Source organism: Ciconia boyciana, chromosome 11 (assembly GCF_034638445.1).
Source record: "Ciconia boyciana chromosome 11, ASM3463844v1, whole genome shotgun sequence".
Taxonomy (NCBI): domain Eukaryota; kingdom Metazoa; phylum Chordata; class Aves; order Ciconiiformes; family Ciconiidae; genus Ciconia; species Ciconia boyciana.
The window spans coordinates 19,385,363-19,405,559 of NC_132944.1; the positions used below are offsets into that span (position 1 = coordinate 19,385,363).

The 20,197-nt window shown below is 65.7% G+C and overlaps 3 protein-coding genes across 3 annotated transcripts; 1 reads left to right on the top strand and 2 right to left on the bottom strand.

The window, feature by feature from the left end:
- The first annotated feature begins 252 nt into the window (after positions 1–252).
- On the top strand, positions 253–3,932 carry CAMK1 (calcium/calmodulin dependent protein kinase I). Its single transcript, XM_072876146.1, has 12 exons — positions 253–335; positions 828–941; positions 1,782–1,913; positions 2,146–2,220; positions 2,308–2,446; positions 2,535–2,661; positions 2,758–2,833; positions 2,928–3,040; positions 3,155–3,233; positions 3,330–3,417; positions 3,520–3,646; positions 3,729–3,932. The coding sequence occupies exons 2-12, from the start codon at positions 856–858 to the stop codon at positions 3,782–3,784; spliced, it is 1,098 nt and encodes a 365-aa protein (XP_072732247.1). The 5' UTR covers positions 253–335; positions 828–855; the 3' UTR covers positions 3,785–3,932.
- Positions 3,933–4,213: 281 nt separating this feature from the next.
- Positions 4,214–6,169, bottom strand: OGG1 (8-oxoguanine DNA glycosylase). Its single transcript, XM_072876425.1, has 8 exons — positions 6,128–6,169; positions 5,823–6,034; positions 5,459–5,721; positions 5,202–5,381; positions 4,932–5,110; positions 4,719–4,860; positions 4,585–4,634; positions 4,214–4,497 (listed from the first exon to the last, which is right to left on the bottom strand). The coding sequence occupies exons 1-8, from the start codon at positions 6,167–6,169 to the stop codon at positions 4,393–4,395; spliced, it is 1,173 nt and encodes a 390-aa protein (XP_072732526.1). The 3' UTR covers positions 4,214–4,392.
- A 187-nt stretch (positions 6,170–6,356) lies between these two features.
- On the bottom strand, positions 6,357–19,987 carry BRPF1 (bromodomain and PHD finger containing 1). Its single transcript, XM_072876144.1, is given in 15 exon segments — positions 6,357–6,836; positions 6,924–7,078; positions 7,205–7,323; positions 7,409–7,545; positions 8,092–8,239; positions 8,347–8,634; positions 9,892–10,206; positions 11,158–11,470; positions 12,435–12,581; positions 12,927–13,058; positions 14,177–14,333; positions 16,777–17,736; positions 18,920–19,366; positions 19,368–19,554; positions 19,703–19,987. Coding segments are annotated over 14 exon segments (3,648 nt in total). The 5' UTR covers positions 19,514–19,554; positions 19,703–19,987; the 3' UTR covers positions 6,357–6,652.
- Between the last annotated feature and the right edge of the window lie 210 nt (positions 19,988–20,197).

Sequence of the window (20,197 nt, forward strand, 5' to 3'; positions counted from 1 at the left end):
GGGAGGGGGCGGGGGGAGCGCCCGGGCTGGGGCTGTCCCGCAGCCCCCTGTGGGGCTGTCCCACGCGTGTCCCCGGGACCCACGCGTGTCCCCGCGAGGGTCCCCCCAACGGACGCGCTAGCCCCTCCCCTCCCCGCGCCACGCGCGGCCCCCGCCTGCCGCCCCCTCCCGCGTGGACCCGCGGTCACGCGTGGCCCCCCGCCGCCCGCCCATTGGCGGCGGCTGGGCGTGGCCCCGCCCCTCCCCGTGACGTCAGGGCTGTCCGGCGGCGCCGCGCCGGGAGGAGCCGCCGCTGCTCCGCGCGGGGCCGGGCCGGGGCCGCCGCAGCGCCGTCGGTAAGGGCGGGGCGGGGCGGGGGCGGCGTGCCCACGCGCGGAGCCGGTGCCCACGCGAGAGCCCCACCGGCGGCGGCGTAGGGGCGCGCCCGCCGGGGAGCGCAGCCCCGCTCCCACGCGTGTCCCGCCCGGCGCGGCTCTTCCAGCTGGCACGCGGGCGGGAGTCGTGGGCGGGGGGACCCCCCCCCGCGCTCACGCGTGTGCCTCTCTCCCTCCCGTTGCCCACCCGCCCCAGCAGGCACCGGGAGGGGCCCGGGGTGTGACCCCCGTGGGGCACCCCACGCCGCGACTCCTGCGTGGGGGGCCGGGGGCCGGCCGTGGGGCCGAAGCAAAGGCACGGGGCTTGTCCCCATCGCCCCATGATGACAACCGTCCGCCACGTCCCCTTGGCACCCCGTCGCCCCCGTGTCCCAGTGTCCCCTCGCCCCGCGGCCACGGCATTCCGGCCCCCCCCCACGGCACGCTGATGCCCTGTCCCCACTCGTGTCACAGGTGGGAGTGGGTGGCCCCACGGGGCACCATGCCGCTGGGGCGGGATGGGCCCAGCTGGAAGAAGAGGACCGAGGACATTCGGCGCATCTACGACTTCCGAGAGGTCCTGGGCACGTGAGTCGCGGCTGGGGGGACGCACCGGTGACAACCCACTCACGGCACCGAATCTGGCCCCCTCCGGCTTTGCCAAACCCGCCGTGTGGCCCCATGCCAGCTCAAGTACTGGCCCAAGGCAGGGGCCACCGCCAGGCTGGCACACGAGGGCCCACGCTGCGGGGTACGGGCAGGGGTTTGCGGCGCTGCCTGTCCTGCCTGCCACCTCCCCCCCGTGCCGGCCGGTGCTCCGTGCCGGCAGCCCTCCCGCTGTGCCCGACACCGTGCCGAGGGTGCCTGGCGGTGGTCCCCCGGCTAGCAGAGGGCTGCCCGGCGGTGCCCAAAGCACCGTAAGGCTCTTAGGCTGGATTAGCGCGTTAATTACGGCAAGGCTTAGGGCCCGGTGGGTGCGAGCACGCTGCCCGCCACCTGCCCCACCTGGGCACTGCCGCGGGCTCTGCCCCGGCTCCCACCGGGCACCGTGGCCTTCGGGTGGTCCCCGGGGCCCCCCCGGAGCCGGGCAGGGTGGCCCTGCTTGCCCTGGGTGCTGCGGGACGGCACAGGGCTGCCAAAACCCACCCGGGGGCTTGTCCCCGGCCCGGCTCAGCTCCGGGCTGCCGGCAGCGCCATGGCCTAATCCTGCCTGATAAGGGGACGGTGCAGCCGCACCGGGAGATGCCAGGCACGCCATCCCCGGCAGGGCCCGTGTCCGGCCGTCCCAGCGGGCGGCTCCCGCTCGCTTTTCTCCTATAAATAGCTGGACTTTCTGCCCGTTACCATGGCAATCGTGGCGCAGCATCGGCAGCTCTGGCCAGCGGCACCCCCTGCCCCGCTCACCCCTTGCCCCCCCCCCCCCCCCAGGGGAGCCTTCTCCGAGGTGGTCCTGGCGGAGGAGAAGGCGACGCGGAAGCTGGTGGCCATCAAGTGCATCGCCAAGAAGGCGCTGGAGGGGAAGGAGACCAGCATCGAGAACGAGATCGCCGTCCTCCACAAGTAGGGGCTGTCCCAGCGCCAGGGCGGGGGTCCCGCTCTGCACCCCCCCCCCCCCTCCCCAGCACAGCTCCCCGCTGCCAGCACCCATCGCCGGGCGTTATCGGCAGTGCCCGAAATAGCCGGTGGCGCGTGACGCCCCGTGGGGCCGAGCCCGGCTGCTCCCTGTCCGGTGGGGGCCGGGGTGGGGGACAGCTGGGAGCCCCCTCAGCCCCCCTGCGCCTCCCCCCCGCAGGATCAAGCACCCCAACATTGTGGCCTTGGATGACATCTACGAGAGTGGCACCCACCTCTACCTCATCATGCAGCTGTGAGTGACGTCGAGGGGGTCCCCAGAGGGGTCCGGGGGGCTCGGGGGGCGGGGGGGCATGCTGACCGGCGCTGCCCGTCCCCACAGGGTCTCGGGGGGGGAGCTCTTTGACCGCATCGTGGAGAAGGGCTTCTACACCGAGCGCGACGCCAGTGCCCTGATCCGGCAGATCCTCGATGCCGTCAAGTACCTGCACGACATGGGCATCGTCCACCGCGACCTGAAGGTGAGCGGTGGGGGGGATGCAGCCCCCCGTTGCGGTGGTGGGGAGGGGACCCCGGTGTCACCCCTCCCTGACCCCCCCGTCCCCGCAGCCCGAGAACCTGCTCTATTACAGCCTGGACGAGGACTCCAAGATCATGATCAGCGACTTCGGGCTGTCGAAGATCGAGGGCTGCGGCAGCGTCATGTCCACGGCCTGTGGCACCCCCGGCTACGTGGGTGAGCGCCTGCCACAGGCTGCCACCACCCCGGGTGCGGGGTTAGGGTCCCCCCCTGAGGTTGGGGTCCCCCCTCACCCCTGCCGTCCCTCCCCAGCCCCCGAGGTGCTGGCGCAAAAGCCCTACAGCAAGGCGGTGGATTGCTGGTCCATCGGGGTCATCGCCTACATCCTGTACGTACCCCCCCTCCTGCCCCGTCCCCTCCGCGGGGACCCAGCCCCCCAAGGCCACCCAGGGCCAGCGCCTCCCTCCCCGCTGCCCCCCCAGGCTCTGCGGTTACCCCCCTTTCTACGACGAGAACGACGCCAAGCTCTTTGAGCAGATCCTGCGGGCCGAGTACGAGTTCGACTCGCCCTACTGGGATGACATCTCGGACTCGGGTGAGCCGGGACCACCGGGGCGGTGGGGGCTGGGACACCGGTGCAGCGTCACGGTAGCCAGGGGAGGGTGGCGGCGGGCGCGGGTGCTCACGGCAGCTCCGCGCCCCGTCCCAGCCAAGGACTTCATCCAGCACCTGATGGAGAAGGACCCCGGCAAGCGCTTCACCTGTGAGCAAGCCCTGCAGCATCCCTGGTAAGGGGGGACCTGCTGCCCTCTGCCCCCCACCCTCGGCTCACCCCACAGCAGCCGTGGGGCAGGTGGGCCCCGCTGACCCCCCTCCTGCCTCAGGATCGCCGGGGACACGGCCCTGGACAAGAACATCCACCAGTCTGTGAGCGAGCAGATCAAGAAGAACTTTGCAAAGAGCAAGTGGAAGGTGAGCGCGGGGCGCCGGGGGTGTGTGTGGGGGTGTCAGGGGGTGCAGGGCCCCCCCCCCCGGGGACCCCGTGCTGGGTGACGGACGCTGTGGGGTCGGCAGCAAGCCTTCAACGCCACGGCGGTGGTGAGACACATGCGGAAGCTGCAGCTGGGAACCAGCCAGGAGGGCCCTGGGCAGACAACTCCCACCAGCCCCGGCAAGCGGCTGAGGGGGGGCACCAGCAACGGTGAGCCCCGACCCCCCGTCCCCATCCCTGTCCTGCACCCCCCGGGGCTGCCACCAGGCTCTCACCCCTCTCCTCCCCGCAGGGTCGGACTGTGGGTGCCCACCCACGAGCAGAGCTCAGCGCCTCCTGCCAGACTGAGCACGGCCCCGCACGGCTGCACCCTAGGGGGACTGGGGAGGGGGCCGGGGGTCCCAGCCCTCCCGTGGGCACAGCGTGGGGTGGGGGGCCCTGCAGTGCCAGAGCAGGGGGGGGACGGTGTGGGGACACCCTGCCCCGTCTCCCAGCCCGTGGTGGGATCGGGGTGGGGTGCCCTGCCCAGCCCCGGGGCATGTGGGGCTGCCCCCCCGCCGCAGGCTGGGGACGGAGCTCTGCAGCAGGGCAGGAGACACCCCCCCGAGCTCGGGGCTGCGTCCCGGGCCCCTCCCACACCCCCTCTCCCTCCCCCCACGCCTGCCCTGGCACTGCCCACCCCCCCAGCATGTTCAAGGAGAATTTTCCAAATGGATGTTTCTATTTTATTGCTTGTAATAAAGGCAAGAGGCCAACACCACTCGGCTTGGCTCTGCCCAGGGGGGGCTGGACACAGCCCTGACCCCCCCAGCCTCACTGCCCAGGGCAGCAGCTCCCCCCAAGCACGCAGTGGGCAGGGGACAGGCAGCTGCCCACACCCCTGCACATCCCAGGCTGGGAGCAGGCGCAGCCGCTCCAGCCGCTAACACGGGGGCTCTGTCCCTCCTGGGGTGGCCCTAGGGGGACCCGTCCCCACAGCTGTCCCGGCCTCGGCCCCCCCTGGCCCTGCCCCGGCTGCCGGCCGGCTCCTGGCCCTTGCGGAGGTCGGCGCAGAAGAGGACCTGGCGCGGGGAGAGATGATGGGGTGGGCACGGCCAGGGTGGGGGGCGAGGACCGAGCCCCGGTGTGCCCGGGAGGGGGGTACTCACCGCCTGCGCCCAGCCGGCGCGGGGGCCCCACAGCCCCCGGAAGAAATCGCCTGCAGAGAGAGGGTGAGCGGCAGCACCGGGGACACCATCCCCGTCCTGGGGGGTCCCACGTCAGGGCCCAGCCCTGCCCTCACCGATCTCCTGGTGGGCCCGGGGGGTCAGGCTCCTGCCGCCCAGCGCCACGCCGTAGCGCTGCCGCGCGATGCGCCAGACGTGGGTGTCCACCGGCACCGCCTCCGCCTTGTCCAGGGCCATCAGGCAGACGCAGTCGGCGACCTGACGCCGGGCATCACCGTCAGCCCCCGCGCCCTTCCCCGCTCCTCGTCACCCCTTGTCCCAGCACCCACCTTTGCACCCACGCCGGGCAGGGCACACAGCACCCTCCTGGCCTCGGCGTAGGGCACGGCACGCAGCCGGTGCAGCCCCTCGGCACCCAGTCCCTCGACGACGGCCCGCGCGCTCCCGCTGACGAACTTGGCCCGGTAGCCGAAGCCCAGCTCCCGCAGCCGGGCCTCGGCGTCAGCGCCTGCGGAGGGGACAGCGGAGGGACGCGGGTGGGCACGGGCGAGGCCGCGGCGGGGCGGCGACGGCGGGGCGACGGCGGGGCGACGGCAGACCTGCGAGCGCCGAGAGGGAGGGGAAGGCGTGGAAGGGCCGGGCGTCGAGGCGGCAGAGGCGGCGGCCGAAGGCCTGGCAGAGGCGCTCGATCATGGCGGCGATGCGGGAGATGTGGTTGTTGGAGGTGCAGATGAAGGAGAGCAGGCACTCCACGGGGTCCTGCCGCAGCACCCGCACCCCTGCGGGCGGGAGGCGGTGAGGGGAGGCCGGGCGGGTGCCGCGGCCCTCCCCCGCGTCCCCAGTGGGGCCACCTCACCCGGGAAGTCGCCGGCCACCTTGCGGAAGAGGGGGTCGGCCGCCCCCCAGGCGCGGTACAGGGCCGGCAGCCCCACGTCCAGCTGGAAGTAGTCGCGCAGGATCCGGTCCGTCTCGGCTCCGCCCGGCTCCTCCGCCGCGGCGGGACGCCCGGCCCGCTCCTCGCCGTACACCGTGTACCAGAGGCGCTCCCGCTCCTGCCTCAGCGTCCAGACGCGCCCGCCCAGCACCCCCGTCCATGCCCCCGGGCTGCTCTCCCGCCACCTGCCGCACACGGGGACGTCGGGGCCGGCCCCAGACCCCGCCGGGGCAGGGGGCGGGGGGACGGGACGGGACGGGACACCGGGACCCCCGGGCGGGCTCACCGGAAGGTCTGCCCCGACGACAGCACCAGGTCCAGGCGCAGCTCGGCCGGCGGGCAGGGCAGGCAGCGCCAGAGGGACGGGCAGGCGGAGGGGCTGTCCCGCAGCTCCCCGGCGGCCGGGGGGGGGGGGGGGCGCGGCGGGGCCCGGCTGCGTCCCGCCGCCTCCCGCGGGAGGCGGCGGGGTCGGGTGCCGCCCGCCCCGGCTCCCCGGCCCTACTCCGCCGCGCCGCCCCCCACCTCGCCTCTGCCCCCAGCGCTGCTGCACGGCCCCGCTCCCGCCCCGCGCTGCCCGCGGCCGCGCCCCACGGTGCCCACGCCGGCCCCACGGCCCCGCCGCTCCCCCACCATAGAGTTCCCCTCCCCGCCGGCAGAGCGCCCGCCCCTCCCCGCGGCGCGCCGGAGACGCTCTAGCCCAACTTCCGGCCGCGGCCCGCCCGACCCCGGAAGCGCGGCCCGGCGGCGCCCGCACGTGTCCGCCCCGTTCCCGCTCCCCCGCCCGCAGCGGCCGCGGCTCCGCAGCGGAGGTTTATTTTCTAAGAATCAATAGATTTTTTTTTTCTTCCTTCAAAATAAATACAAACAACGTCCGAGCGCGGGGCCGGCCGGGGGCTGGGCCCGGGGGGTGTGGGGGTAGCACGGGGCACGGCGGCGGCGGCGGCGGCCAGAACGAGATCCCGGGGAGAGCGGGCAGCGGGAATGTGAGAGCGAGGGGGGCGCGGGGGGGGCCGGCCCCGTCCCCCGGTGGGTGCAGACCAGCTGCACGGGGGTCCCCCGGCCCCGTTTGCCCTGAGATAACGGCGGGGGAGCGGCCGGGGCGGGGCGGGGGCCGGCTCAGTCGCTCTCGCTGGAGTCGCTGCTCTGCTCGCCCTGCACCTTGTTGCGGTGCTGCATGGCGCGGTGGTAGGCGATCTGCACCGACTTGCGGATGTTGGACTTGCGGCCCTCCAGCATCTTCTCCTTGTCCAGGTCCTGGTTCACCCCCAGAGGCACCAGCTTCGTCCGGGGCAACCACTGCCTGCGGGGAGCGGGGGGCCACCTCGTTTGAGGGTTACAATCGTCTCCGGACAACCCCCCCCCAGAGCCCCCGGCGCCCCGGCCTTACCAAGTGCGCTTGTTGTCGAAGAAGAGGACAAGGTAGAGGTGCTCGCGTGCTTCCTGAGTCATCTGCTCCCCCAGCTTCAGCACCTCCAAGGGGGGCACGGGGATGGGGACGCCGTGGTGGAACATGCCTTCCCGCGGCATCTTAGGGTCGATGATCTGCCGGGAGAGCGGGGAAGGGCTGAGAGGGGAAGGGAGACCCCCCAAAGAGCCGCTTTGCGGGAGGGCGAGGCGGATTTTGGAGGCCCCGAGGGCGGGCGGGAGCGCGCGGCCGGCCGTACTCACCAGCGCCGGGTAGGAGGGGTACCCCCGGCACTTGGCCCACACCAGGTCCAGGGCATCCAGGGAGGAGTCCTCGTCCTCGGACAGCCACCCCGCGCTGCGCCCCATGCCCTTGCGCACCACTGTGCCGGAGGAGAGGGGAGAGGGGAGTCAGCTGCGTCCCCCACAGGCGACGGCGCCAGCCGGGCTCGTGGCCGCGGTACTTACTGCCGTGGCCCACGCCTCGCCCCGTGCCCGCGGAGTAGGACTCGTTCTCTGTCCCCGACGTGTCCTCGCTGCTGTCTTCTGGGAAGTTCACTCGGGAGAAGGAGGGCTTCCCTCTGCCCTGCTTGGAGGGCGTCGTGCTGCGGAGAGGAGCCACGTTAAGCTTCCAGAAAACACCTTCCCGAGGGCCAGCCTGGCGGGACACCAGGGCTCGTGGGCTCCAACCGCCGGCCTCAGCACCGGGAAGCACTTGGCAGGGGCACCAGGAAGAGAGGTGGGATGCTGCGATGGTGCTTCTGCCGGGGCGCCGGCCGGACCCTCACCCAGTTTCACCCGGGGGGGCCCGGAAGACACGCACTGATCTGAATTAGAGGCGCAGGCAGGAACCTGCTGGAGCTGGCTGCTGGAAGGGCCAGTGCCGGAGCAGCCGCTGTGCCGAGAGGGAATTCCCCAGTTCACGCTCCCTACTAGCCCTTTGCTGCACGCTCACACCTTTAGGTTTTACGTTTAAAAAAGGCACAAAACCTGCAGCTTTCTAGGGTTTAGCTAACAGCAGCCAGGCCATAGGACGGTGAACGAGACGGGTACCACCAAATGGGCTCCTCGTCCGGCAACTCAAGGCTGGGAGCCACCCACTGCCACCCCGGGCAGCACCAGCGCCATCAGAGCCAGGCTGGGGACAGTACCTGGTACGGTCCGAGGCGGCACTGCTGCTGCTGCTGCTGCTGGACTCCGAGTCGGAGCTGCTCCGGGGAAGATTGCAGTCGTTGCGGTACACCAGGAAGCTCTTCTTCACCGGCTGGTTCCCGCTGCTGAAACCGTTGGCTGGCAGGTCTGCAAAACACCCCACCAGAAGAGCGTTACAACCGCGCGGGACCCTGCCACGCGCTCCCGGCGGGGCCACAGCCACCCGGCTGTGCAGGGGGAGCTGCCGCACCCACCCATGGGAGCGTCTTCGGTGGACTTATCACTGTCACTGTCCGAGCTGGAGCTGGGCCGTGGGCTTCGCCCTCGCTTCCTCTGCCGCTGGGAGGACCCCATTATCGGGAGCTGGGGGGGCCCGATGGGGCTGTTCCCGTGCCCGGGAGTGATCTGGCTTTCTCGATTCTTCGGGGGGCGTCCTGGACGTTTTGGAGGGCCTGCAGTTTTGGGGTTCTTCTTGGAAAAGAGCACTGAGGTCCTCCTGCCAACTTCATGTGCTGGGGTGGAAGAAGAATTGGGACCCAGACCTGGAAGAGGGAGGAGAAGGCGTCGGCTGCAGCCTATGGGATCGGCAGGGACCGCACGGCAGTGGCATCAAGGAACAGCTTCATTTCTCGGGACTGTTATCTCGGAAAATCCTCCATCCCCAGCTTTGCCCTGCCTGCGCCCTGAGGGTCAAACTATCCAGTCTGCTGACAGTAAAAGCTAGATGGGGACATCAAAGAACACTCCACCAGCCAGGGATGCCCTCCTTTCTCCCAGGCAGCAACCTCACAGAAACAGAAGTCAAGAACAGGAAGCAAGCAGAAATAAACCTTTCCCACGACATGCAGCAGCTGAGAAGCTCCACTGCGCCCTTGAAAGACAAAGGCCCTAAAACACTCCCTGCTTGCGGAAGAGCCTGCTTTTCCCGGTGCTTAGGGGGGTGGGACTGGGACGCAGAGGTGGCAAACCCCCAGTGACACCTGGCAGCTCTGCCTGGAGCTTTTGCTGTGCTCCCCAAGGAGCCCAGCTCAGCGTCTCCATCCAGGAGGCCAGGGAGCCGGTGGCTAGCTCGCGTTCAGTTCCCAGCCCCAGGAGGGCATTTGGAGCTCAGCAGTCAGTGCTGCTGCAACTCCCTCCCGTGCCCCCAAGCAGGAAGGGACGCCGAAGGCAGCCTGCTCCGTAATGCTCCTAGAGAAACCGAGCAGCGTGGCAGAGCTGGCAGGAGGAAACAATCCATCTCACGCCTCACATCACGCAGCTGGGACTCTCAGTCTCTGGAACAGCATCCAGTTCCTTGGCTGCACTGGAGGTGAGCTCACCGGGTGAACACTGACCGCAGCTGCGAACACCAGCGCCCCGCCGACCCTCCCCAGAGGCAAACGCACACCAGGCTGCGGCTGTTCCAGACGCAGGAGGTGGCCTCTTTTGCCTGCCAATCCCCCCTGCTTGGCTGGCACAGCCCACTACCGGCTACCTAGCGGGGTACTGTCCTCGCATGGACACACCGGGAGGGAGCCCGGGGAGGCACGGAGGCTGTAGTCTGCACCCACCCCTACGGGAGGCACTACGGGAAACGAGGAACCCCCGCAGGGGAATGGGAGATAAGGGACTGCCCCCTGAGAGGCCATCTGCCCTGCTCCTAAGGAGGAATGAGGAGCGAGGCACATGTGGGGAGCTGCCCGCACAGCCCTCCTGCCTCGGGAGGCACCTGGCAGAGCGGCCTCTCCCCCAGCCAAGCCTGTCCAGAGGTGGTTCTCCACCGCTCCCCAAAACTGGCAGTGTTCTGGAGGGACCAGTACCTTTGCCAGTCTCCTGGCTGCTGCTCTCTTCTGCAGCGCTGTCTGTCTGCAGGTCCTTCTCGCAGGGGTTGTGCGACTGCAGGACTCCCCTGGCAGAGGAGCCGTGCCGCTCCAGCCCGTCTCGGCCCAGGTCCCGTGGGTGAGCAAGTTTCCGCCGTAGGACTGTGATCTCCTTTTTGATCATCTTGGCCCGGCGGGACCGTCCTATGCTCTGCTTGCCAGCGTTGACCTCATCCAGCTGCTCCAGCAGTATCTTCAGCTGCTCCTCCAAGGGCAGGTGCTTCTGATTCTCCGAGAGCAGCAGCCGCACATCTTCTGGGGTAACAAAGAGGGGCAGATGCATGAAAGAAATCGGGAACTCTTTGGAGCTCCTCTACCTGAAAGGGCATGGGGTAATCCAGGTTCCCCGCAAGAGGGAAGTAGCTGACTTGGTACCAAACACCTGTGAACACGGGAAGTTACCCTAAAAGACCTAGAGAAGGAGCCCTGTGCAAAGCAAGCCAGTTGGGACTGCTGGGGAAAGCAGGCTGATCAGCAGCTTGGACAATACCAGGGTTCCCATCGGCTGGGGGAAGGACACAGCAGGAAAAAGAAAGGGAGTTGTAACAGGAAAAACAAGAGTCAAAGGGATCCTGAAGCATTACAGAGCAGGGAAGTTCCCCTGTCTGAGCCTGTCCCGTGCTGGAGCAGGGAGAGGGGGACCCTAAAAGGATCCTTCTCTGACAAGCTGTTCCTGGCAATGTTCCCCACTGCCCAGAGACAGAGACAAGCAGAACTACAACCACGGAGCCAGGGAGATCTCACTGAGGGGTATCAGGAGCTGTGTGGCAGCCAGCAAAGCCCGCAGCTGGGGAGAGAGGGGAGAGCACACAGCTCTGACCGGGGAGGTCAGTCCTAGCCAGGCAGCACAGCAGGAGCCTCAGCAGCTCTTGGCCAGTGCTGGGGACGGGGCGAGCGACAGTACCCCTGACGCTGGCCAGGGAGGCCATGTCCCAGGCAGCCCCCTGCTCTGACCAAGAGGAGGACGAGGGACCAAGGGACTGGCAGGACACGCAGACAAGCCACTGCCTAAAACCAATCTAATGGGGCCGAAAGGTACCTGGCTAGCAAAGCCCCCGCCTCTCCAGGGAGTGGAGACGCACAGCCCAGGCACCTGACTGAACCTCCCGCGGGAAGCAGCTCCAACAGACCCCCAGGTGCCCTGACTCTGCCCAGGCTTTACCTCCAAGTAGCCCTCGTACCCCGGGAGAGGGGATGAGTACCCACCGTCCTCGATGTCTTGGACCTGAGCCTCTTCCACCGTTACACAGTGGGGGAAGTGCATGCCTGTCTCAAAGTCAATGCCCATCTTCTCCGCCTGTCGGCGAGCCTGCCGGAGAACGGCACCTCCCTGCTCCCGCAGACGGATGGCTGCCCGGTAGAAGATTGTGTCTTTGGCATTGTATTTCAAACAGTTGTTGATAATCAGGTTGAAATCCTCCTCAAAGTCATCGAAATTCAGATAGCGATAGGCTTCCAGGTTTTGTTTCATTGTCTGAAAATCCATCGGCTTCTTGATGTGATCCAGGTAGTCTGGGACCTGCATGAGGAAAGAGCCAGAGCTAAGAGCCTGGGAGCCATCAGTTAGCATTACCTGCTCCAAGAAAACAGTCGTTAGAGGAATTAGGTATCCGTTCCCTGTGTTCTGCCCAAATGCACATCGGGGAATGCCGTCTGCTTTTGCAGCTTGAGGAACAGTAACGCCTCCGGACTAGGGAGCCCATGTGCTGTACTCAACATGTTAGAGCAGATACGCACTCTGAAGCGTTTTTAAGGCTCCAGCGCACATGCCAGCATCCTGTCCTCTCCTCCTGTCTGCGGGCAGCTGGGATCCAGAACATACACGGCATTCCCCGGGGGAGGAAGCCCCAGGCGCAGCCCCCGGCGTGAGGGTGAGCGCAGACAGGTAAAAGGGAACTGTCCAGGCGGCAGCAATGGCTGCAGGTGGGACTGCGCAGCTCTCCTCCCCAGCTCTGCCGAGTCACCTCCGTGCCGACCTGCTGCCAGAGCCGTGCAGAGCCAGCACGGCCTTTCCCCACCTCCCCAGGCAGGGAACTGATGATGGTCTCAGGAATCATTTCCCTTGCCCCCAGCAGTGACAGTCTGGGGGTCAAACCCGTTTCTGTGCTGTGCTCAGTCTGTCACCTAGCAAGGGCCTTCACGAGAGGACAGGTAAGAGCGTGCCGCCTGCCAAGGGCGGGCATTCTGCCTTTCCCAGCGGGAATCCCCAACCACTCACGGACACTGGGGAGTCACCAGCAACACGTGCAGAGGAAGAGCCGAGTGCTGTGCTCCCGGCCAGCACCAGCTCAGCTGTTCTGCATTCAGCTCACCCAGGAGGGGCATCACTGCACACCCCCCTTGGGTGAGCGGTGCTGGGATGCACGAGCCAGCACCAGGCTGCCCGGGGGAGCTTCCGGACCAGAGAGCACCCTGGGCAGCCCCTGGCACGAGCAAGGGACAAGTTTGAGTTGAAGTAGAAATCTGGGGGAGGGGGTTCTTACTTCGTAGATTTCTGTTACCTCAGACAGAGGGACCGGCTCGCTGAAGATGTTGCCTGTGTCTTTCTCCTGCAGCTGCTCAAGCGTCTTGCGGAGGAGGATGAGGAAGGGGGTCAGCTGCATTTCCAGTGCCACCTGCTGCACTTTGATCTGAAACAGAGGAACGGAGCGGGGCTGAGCCCCCTGCCCTGCAGCCAGGCGGCGGGGACAGTCCCCAGGGAGCAGCGGTCCAGTCCTGCAGGACAGCGACCTCTCTCCTCACGCGAGGGGCAGGGACTGCACCTCGCCCTCGTCTCTGGGGAGCAGAGGTGCAACACCGGCTCCAGCACCTGCACGTCCCACCTCAGCCTTGCAGAGCAGCCACCTTTGCTCAGAGCCGCCGGGGCAGGGCGCAGCACGGCCGAGGGGACCCCGGCACACACCCTACAGCACTCTAAAGAGCCCATGCTCATGCCCACCCCAGCAGCTCCCCAAGGAGGGGCAAACAATCGTTACCGTCTCTCTCTTGAGCTTCTCCCGCTTGCGTATCAGCTCCACCAGCAAGCGTGCACGCTCTAGGTCATGGCGGAGGCGCTGCCATGACTTCAGCTGCTCCTTCAGGGCCCAGTTCTTATCCTCAGTGTCTCTCTGCAGGAACATCAGAGACCATGAGCTGATAGGAGATGTGTTCCCATCTCCGCCTTCCTGACTGTGTGCTGGGGCTCTTCCCTGGCCAAGGGAACCGGCACGCCTGATCCGCTGGTTCAGCGAAGGTCCCGGTTCCCTTGTTGTAACCTAGGTGGGTGACTCAGAAACAGTCTGACCTCTGGCCAGAGCTGAATACTTGCTCCTTGGTCACCAAGCCCTTAGGATGCCAGGAGGCGGACATCCTGAGCCTCTGGAAATACTCTTCCTAACACGACCGACTGCCTGCCGGTGCCCAGGAGCACAGATCAACAATACCAGGGTCTGTGCTGCTGCTCAGAGCTCTGGCAAAGAGCAACAAGGCAAAAAGGGAACATGGCTCTGGTTGCTTTCATTTCTGGAGCACCAAAAAATGCCGACTTTTATTCTGCCGTAGCCAAAGATGAGCAGCAGCAGTCTCAACTGTTCTTCAGCAAATAAAAATGAGAGGGGGCAAAGGCAGGAGAAACCGCTGCCTGGTCACAGTCTTCAAAGGGCTCAGAAAGATTTAGAGCTCAGAGAGCCAGAAGAAAAACCTTCCTCTCTGGCACCAGAGACCACATCTGTGAAGCGCTGACTAAGGGCTGAGGCAGACAGTGGGCTGGAAGCAGCACCCACAGGGAGCGCTCCTGGCACGGTTTCAGAAACTGGAAGGGAGGCCTTGGCTCCTTCCAGACTGTTTCTGGAGATCTCCGGCCATCTCCCTCAACACTTGCTGACACAGCAGCCTCAGACTAGAGCCTTTTCTGACAGGTTTGCCATCGCCACCGGCTAAACGCGGGCACGACGAAGGAGCTAACTTCTGCACGGCAGCATGAGAGGGCAGGATTCCCTTCCCATGGCAGGCTGCCAACAGCGTCGCTGCCTGGCAAATCTCTGAACGCCGAGAGCGGAGGAGAAGGTGAAGCAGCAAAAGCAGCCGGGGCTGCCCTTTCCTCATCCGGTAGCTCGTACCCCTGGCCCCCCTTCTGCGCCTGCAGGCACCGCATGCAGCAAAGGCTTTGAGCCCACAGCTCCAAAGGCGCAGGAAGCACACGCGCGCAGCCAGGATTCCCTGCAGCACCCCAACGAGCAGCCCTTACCTGGTCGCAGTTTCTTTGTGACTGCAAGTGTGTCTGAAGGCGGCGGAGCAGAGGGACACCGTTGCGGGACTGTCTCTTCAGAGTCCAGTAGCTGTGCAGCCTCTGCATGAACTGGCTCTTCCTCTGGATGGTTAAACGGTTTGTAATCTTACTGAGCCTGAAGAAGGGAGAGGAACCACAGACCCCATCAACAAGGTAAGCCTGGCCGCTGCAGGAGAAGCCCTGGCTGGGGGGACGTAGCAGCAAGGCCACCCGAGAGCAGCTGAGAAGCTCCTCAGGCAGAGAACACCCTTTCCCACGGCAGGAATTTCTGTAACGCCAAGTTATGCAGGGCAGCCGCCCGCCCCGAGTCAGCCGCAACGGAGGACGCCAGGAAACATCCAGCCTTGCCTCTCCAAAACAGACTTTTCCTTTTTACCTCCTGCCAACTTTTGGGCAAAAGCCTGGGGCAGGCTGTGCCAGGTTGGGGTACAACACAGCCGCACTGGGAGCCGGACCTTTAACAGCTCCCACAGTCCTCGAGACCGCGAGTGTTACGGTGCTGCTATCCCAAAACGATTATTTTCCCGGCTGAGAGCCACTCACAGTGACAAAGGCCCTGGCCAAACGTTACCAGACAAACTCGAGCCCCAGGGAACCCGTAACTTGCCCAAACCTGGCAAAGCGTGAGGAGGGAACAGGAGACACGAGCACAACAGAGCTCCTATCCCGGCTAATGAGGGACTACCCCAAACAACCCAAAACACCACAAAAGGTATTTTCCTACTCTCTACAACAGCAGGAAGCCCGGAGGGGCTGGGACAGCCTCGTTCAGCAAAGCTGGACAGAGATGCCCTGCTAGCGGGGAGCCGAAGGGACGAGCCCCCAGCATCTCCACGTCTCACAGGGACAGCTCTTCGCAGGGGATGACCTGACCTGCATCAGCCTCAGCTGAAGAGGCTGGGGAGAGCAGCCTCATGTGCCATCGCCGGCCAAGCAGAGCACCCACAGGAAGACATTTGGCATTCTGGCAACAGCCCTTGAAGAATAATTAATCCCAACAGGAAGGCCTGGGGAGAGGTTAACAGCTTCTAGCTCAGTGTGGGTTTCGCTGCGAGTGCAATGATAGCAGCAAGAGCCTACAAACCGCCTGCCAACGCGTCCACACATAAGAAAAGAGGCTCTGGCTACAGAGCAAGCCCCGCGTGAGCAAAAACATAAGGTTAGGACACAAACAGACTGTGGCAAAAAGCCAGCAGTCTTGTAGCAGAGACCTGCCTCCACAAGTCACCAGAATGCTGCCCAGAGAGCAAAGCCCACGGCTTCTGCGTGCTCCCCTCCAACCGCACAGGAGATAATCTTGAGGGTCCGCAGGGAAGCAGCGGTCCCACGTCCCTGCGCTGTCACAGCCGTGCTCGATGGGCCGGCAGGTACGGCACAGGGCGTCACGGGGTTACAGCCCCGGCATGGCTCCCATCGTGGGGAGGAGGAGAGCTCAGCAGCACAGGGGTGGTGGTTCACAACCACGAAGGCAAACGCTTCCGTGCCCAACCTGCACTTCAACCGTGCGATGCCTGCTGCAGGGTGACTGCAAGATCCAAAACCGTCCTAAGATGCTTCTGTGTGCTTTTGCACGCTGCCGAGGACACTCAGAGTTATCAACTACACTGATAAATTCTGGCAAGGCTTAGATGCTCTCGTTTCAGGATCTGCACGCCAGCCCAACGACCAGACCACAGTAAGACACACGGCAGTTACACCTGTAACTATGGGGTGTTTGCACCTTCCCGTGAGCCCTCAGGGTCGGGATGTGACAGAAACACAACCCCTGGCAAGGCCTCAAGTACCTTCCCGACAGCACCCGCGCTGCCCTCGTGCTGTGAAGCCAACCTCACGACAGTCGTGCCCCTCGGCAGGCAGGAGTCCTGGTCCTCTCCAGCCACCCCTCGCAGGCAGCCGTGCAGAGGCTTTCCGCGCCCCGCCGCTGCCCGGCCCTGCTCCAACAGGCAGCACTGAGGCAGAGCTGCTGCCTGCGACTGGCACAAAACACTGAGGAAGCCCAGCAAGGGGTAAGCGGTTGCTGGGAAGGATGAGCTGTGCTCAGCAGGGCACAGGGATCCCGATACGAGACCTCTCTGCTCCAGAGCCAAAACAACCCCCGGGGTTAGCCCATTTCTCAGGCCTGAATCATTCCCACACTTCCCTCTTTTCCCCAGCACAGCCCCAGGAGAAAACAAACCTCGGCAGAAAGGAGAGCAGCCCCCGCCTCCCTCCCCGGTTTACTCCAGCGCCTGAGGTCAGCACAACAGGAAAGGAGCGCTGGGGGCTCCCCAGCTGCTTCCTGACGCGTCCGGCCAAGTTGGTTCTCTGCCGTTAAACTAACAGCAGCTATTTCCTGCCCCGCTGAGGGCCCAGACACCTTTGCAGGGCAGCGCATCGCCCTGCCTCTCTGCAGGACTCCCAGAGGAAATCACCAACAGCCCTCTGCGAGAACAAAGCGAAAAGTACCTGTGCGAAAAGCTAAGGAGGGGAACAAGATAAAGCCCACGTGGAAAGCAGGACACGAGGCACGGAGAAAGGGAGAAGTTTCTCCACAGCCAAGGGAGGACAGCGGGTTGTACCTGTGCGGAGGGATGCAGGGCACAGAAACCACGGGCGCTGCAGCTCGTTTCTCCGCCAGGATCTTCCGCGCCTTCTTCATCTTGATCCTAGACTTGGCCTTTGCTTTTTTTACTTTCTCAGAGCTCCAGCCCTTCCCCTCCTCCTCCTCCTCCTCATCCTCCTCTTCCCCCTCACTGTGGGAGAGGGCGGGAAGCCTGCGCACAGAGCCCGGTGGCGTGTGGATGTCGCAGTAGGCGGTTTTGCGCACGCTGAAGGAGGTACCGTTGGCCCCCGTCTCCCGGACGGGCTCCATCTTCATGTACAGCCCGGCCTGCTGGGCGCAGGTGACGTGGAAGGCAGTGTAGCAGTTGGCTTTGTGACATTGGATGCAAGCCCCGGAGCCGCGCTGCTTGCAAATGTAACAGGTCAGCTTCCAGCGCGCAGGCGGGATGTGCTCGATGCTGTCGATGGGCTCCAGGAAGACGGTGTTGGCGAAGCACACCTCCGGGATCCAGAGGGCACAGACCACGTGTGCCCAGCGCCCGTCGTCCGTCTGCTTGAAGGCCCCCCCCTTGTTCGGGCAGAGGGCGCAGTCCACGGCTCGCGAGGGTGACTGCAGGCACCGTCTGCAGAGCCACTGTCCCTCAGGGATGTAGGGCACCCCGTAGCACTCCTGATGCACAGCCAGGTTGCACATGTCGCAGAAGAGGATGACGTTGCTGTTCTGACACTCCCCGTCGTTGCAGATGCAACAGACGGCATCCTCATCCACCAAGGCGTTTGGATCCCCCTTGTTGTGACTCTCAAAGTAGGACTCCTTCTCCAGCCGGTCCATCAGGTACTCAAAGATCTCTTGGGGAATGGGACTCACGCCTTCAGTCTTCCTCCGCTCGTTCATGATGTCCAGCCAGATGTAATCTTCCTCGTCCATGTCGTACTCCACCTCCTCATCCAGCTCCTCTGCTGACTTCTCGATGTACCTGGAAGGACAGCACGGGAGGGTGAGAGCATGGCCAGTGGGGTCTCGGAGCTGCTGAACCCTAACCCCCACAGGCCGTGGCTGAGGGAATGTTTAAACACTACAGCCAAGCCATGAGTTAAAAAAACCCCAGGGATGAGGCAGGAACATGCAGAAGCGGGAGGTGCTGCTGCACCCTGAGCAGCACAACAGCACAACAGTGCATTGGGCACAACACAGATGAAATAACGCTCATCTAACGGGCGAGGTACGGGCCTTGGAGACTCATCAGCGCAAGATGGGAGCCTGCACGAGCCACCAAGCAGGTGCCAGGGACTCTGGAGACAGCGGCCTCATGCCCAAGACACAACAGCAACCAGGCATGGAGGCACCACGTTTCATTAATTCTGGCGAGGGCGGCTGCGCCCTCTTCTCTTTCACTCCCAGTTGCAGGTGAGAGGATGTTATTTAGAGAGGAAAGTGCTCAAACCCCGAGGCTGCTGCTCCAGCGACTGACAGCAACCACCCCCCGCCATCGCAGCGAGCGGCACCGCAGACACCTCAGGGAGAGGTTTCTTTTCTCACACCCTGACACAAAATAACGTCATTATCCTGTCCCTGGAACGTGGTGCCGGTTTCTCAGGACGCATGGGGCCTAGGACGGCAGGGGTGGCCACACAAGCCTTACTTTGGTTCAGTAACTCCCTGCTTGAGGTATTATTTTGGGCCACTACACTCGCCAAACCACTCATGGAAAAACTGTAGGACAACAAAGACACATTAAGCCCGCAAACACATACATCTAACGGGTAAACCTTGGTGCTGGGGGGCTCTAGAGCTATCCCAGAATACCTCTGAACAGTGGGGGGGAAGGCAGGACGCATCTGTTTTTTGTGATAACTGTACCTGCCATCCCAGCAAGGAAAGAGCACAGCAATCCAACTGCCGGCAATGACCTAAGCAGCCACCGAGCGCTCTGCAGGCGCACGGACCCCTCAAAACCGGGGCACGATGCCAGACAGAGCTCCGAGAGCCTGAAGCCATGGGATGGCCAGCTCTGCGGGACTCGGGAGAGGCAGATGGAGGCCATTTCCACGAGCCACGGACAAGCTGCCTGCACAGAGCGGGGCCAATTCCGCCTCCAGACCCAGGGCACGAGCTAGAGCCGCCAGGGAGCCTCCTCGCGCCCCGGCCACGGACAATACCTGTAGTAAGAGGTGGGACGAGGTGGGGCGTCGGGGGTGTCCTGCTCCAGCTCCCGGTACACCACCTCGGGGAGCTTGGGGGTGGTGCTGGCCGAGGCGTTGTGGTGATGGTGGTTGGAGTCCTTGCGCTTCTCCTTGTTCTTGTGCTTGCCAGATTTGGGCGGGACGCTCTGGGTCTCCGTGTTCTCCTTATTGCTCCCGTTCTCGGGCACCTCCTCGGGGACCTCCTCGTCCTCGGACACCACGTCGAGGTTATCGAAGATGCTGATGCGATGGACGCGGCCGTGCAGGTCCACCTCCACCATGCGTTGGGCCTGGGCGTAGGTCATCACCTCGCGGCCCGGCGACTGGGAGGTCTCGGAGGGGCTGGGCGACTGCTTGTTGGCGGCGCGGGCCTGGCGCCCCTTCTTCTTGTGCTTGCGCAGGGGGGTGTGCTGGGGCGGGGGTTTTGTCGTGGTCATAGTGGTAGAGGTGGTACTCGATCCCGCTGTAGCTCTTGTAGATCTTGCGGCAGGTGCCCACCGGACACTCGTAGGGGGGTTTGGTGGCCCGCAGGTTGTGGCAGAAGGTCTTCACGTCGAAGTCTACGCCCATGGCGTCGCCCGCCCGAGCGGGGCTGCGGGGGGGCCGAGGGGCTGCGGGGGCCGAGGGGGTGGCGCTGAGGCCAGGCCGGGCCAGGCCGGGCCGGGCCGGGCCGGGCCCCCGCCCCGCCGCCCCTCCCCGGGCCGCGGCGGCCCGCCCGCCCTCCCCTCCCTTCCCTCCCCTCCCTCCGGCCGCGCTCACCGGCCCCGGGGCCGCGCTCAGCGGGCGGGCGCGGGCGGCGGCTCCATGGGCGGCGGCGGCGGCGGCGGGCCCGGGCCGGGCCGCAACAATGGAGGCTGCGGCGGCGCCTGGCGCGGGGCGGCCGCTGGGTAAAAGCGCCGCGCCGCCCTTAGCAACCGCACTTTCGGCACGGCCGAGCCGGGCGCGGGGGAGCGGGGAGGAGGGCGAAGGCGGCGGGGACGGCGAACGGCGGCGGGGGCGGGGAGGCCCCGGGGAGGCCCCGGGAAGGCCGGCGGGGGCCGGGCCGCGCCGCGCCGCGTGAGGCGAATCTGCCGACCCGAATCACAGGCAGCGCCGCCGCCGCCCCGCAGCCCCGCCCCGGCCCCCCCGCGCCCCAGCACGGCAGCAGGCCCGGTTGGAGCGGTTTATTTACAGTCGGTAACGCGGTACAGACCCCGCCTGCCCTCCCGCCGAGCCGCCCCGGCACCCCCCGGCTGCGGGGCTCAGCCCTGTGGC

Bases quoted from the DNA above. Each gene is read 5' to 3' on its own strand.
- CAMK1 (XM_072876146.1), top strand. From the start codon at position 856: ATGCCGCTGGGGCGGGATGGGCCCAGCTGGAAGAAGAGGACCGAGGAC. The intron at 1,914-2,145 runs GTAGGGGCTGTC...TCCCCCCCGCAG, and splicing joins GAGATCGCCGTCCTCCACAA to GATCAAGCACCCCAACATTG. The intron at 2,221-2,307 runs GTGAGTGACGTC...CCGTCCCCACAG, and splicing joins CTCTACCTCATCATGCAGCT to GGTCTCGGGGGGGGAGCTCT.
- OGG1 (XM_072876425.1), bottom strand. From the start codon at position 6,169: ATGGTGGGGGAGCGGCGGGGCCGTGGGGCCGGCGTGGGCACC. The intron at 5,382-5,458 runs GTGAGGTGGCCC...TCCCGCCCGCAG, and splicing joins GGTGGCCGGCGACTTCCCGG to GGGTGCGGGTGCTGCGGCAG. The intron at 4,498-4,584 runs GTGAGTACCCCC...TCCCCGCGCCAG, and splicing joins GCGCCGGCTGGGCGCAGGCG to GTCCTCTTCTGCGCCGACCT.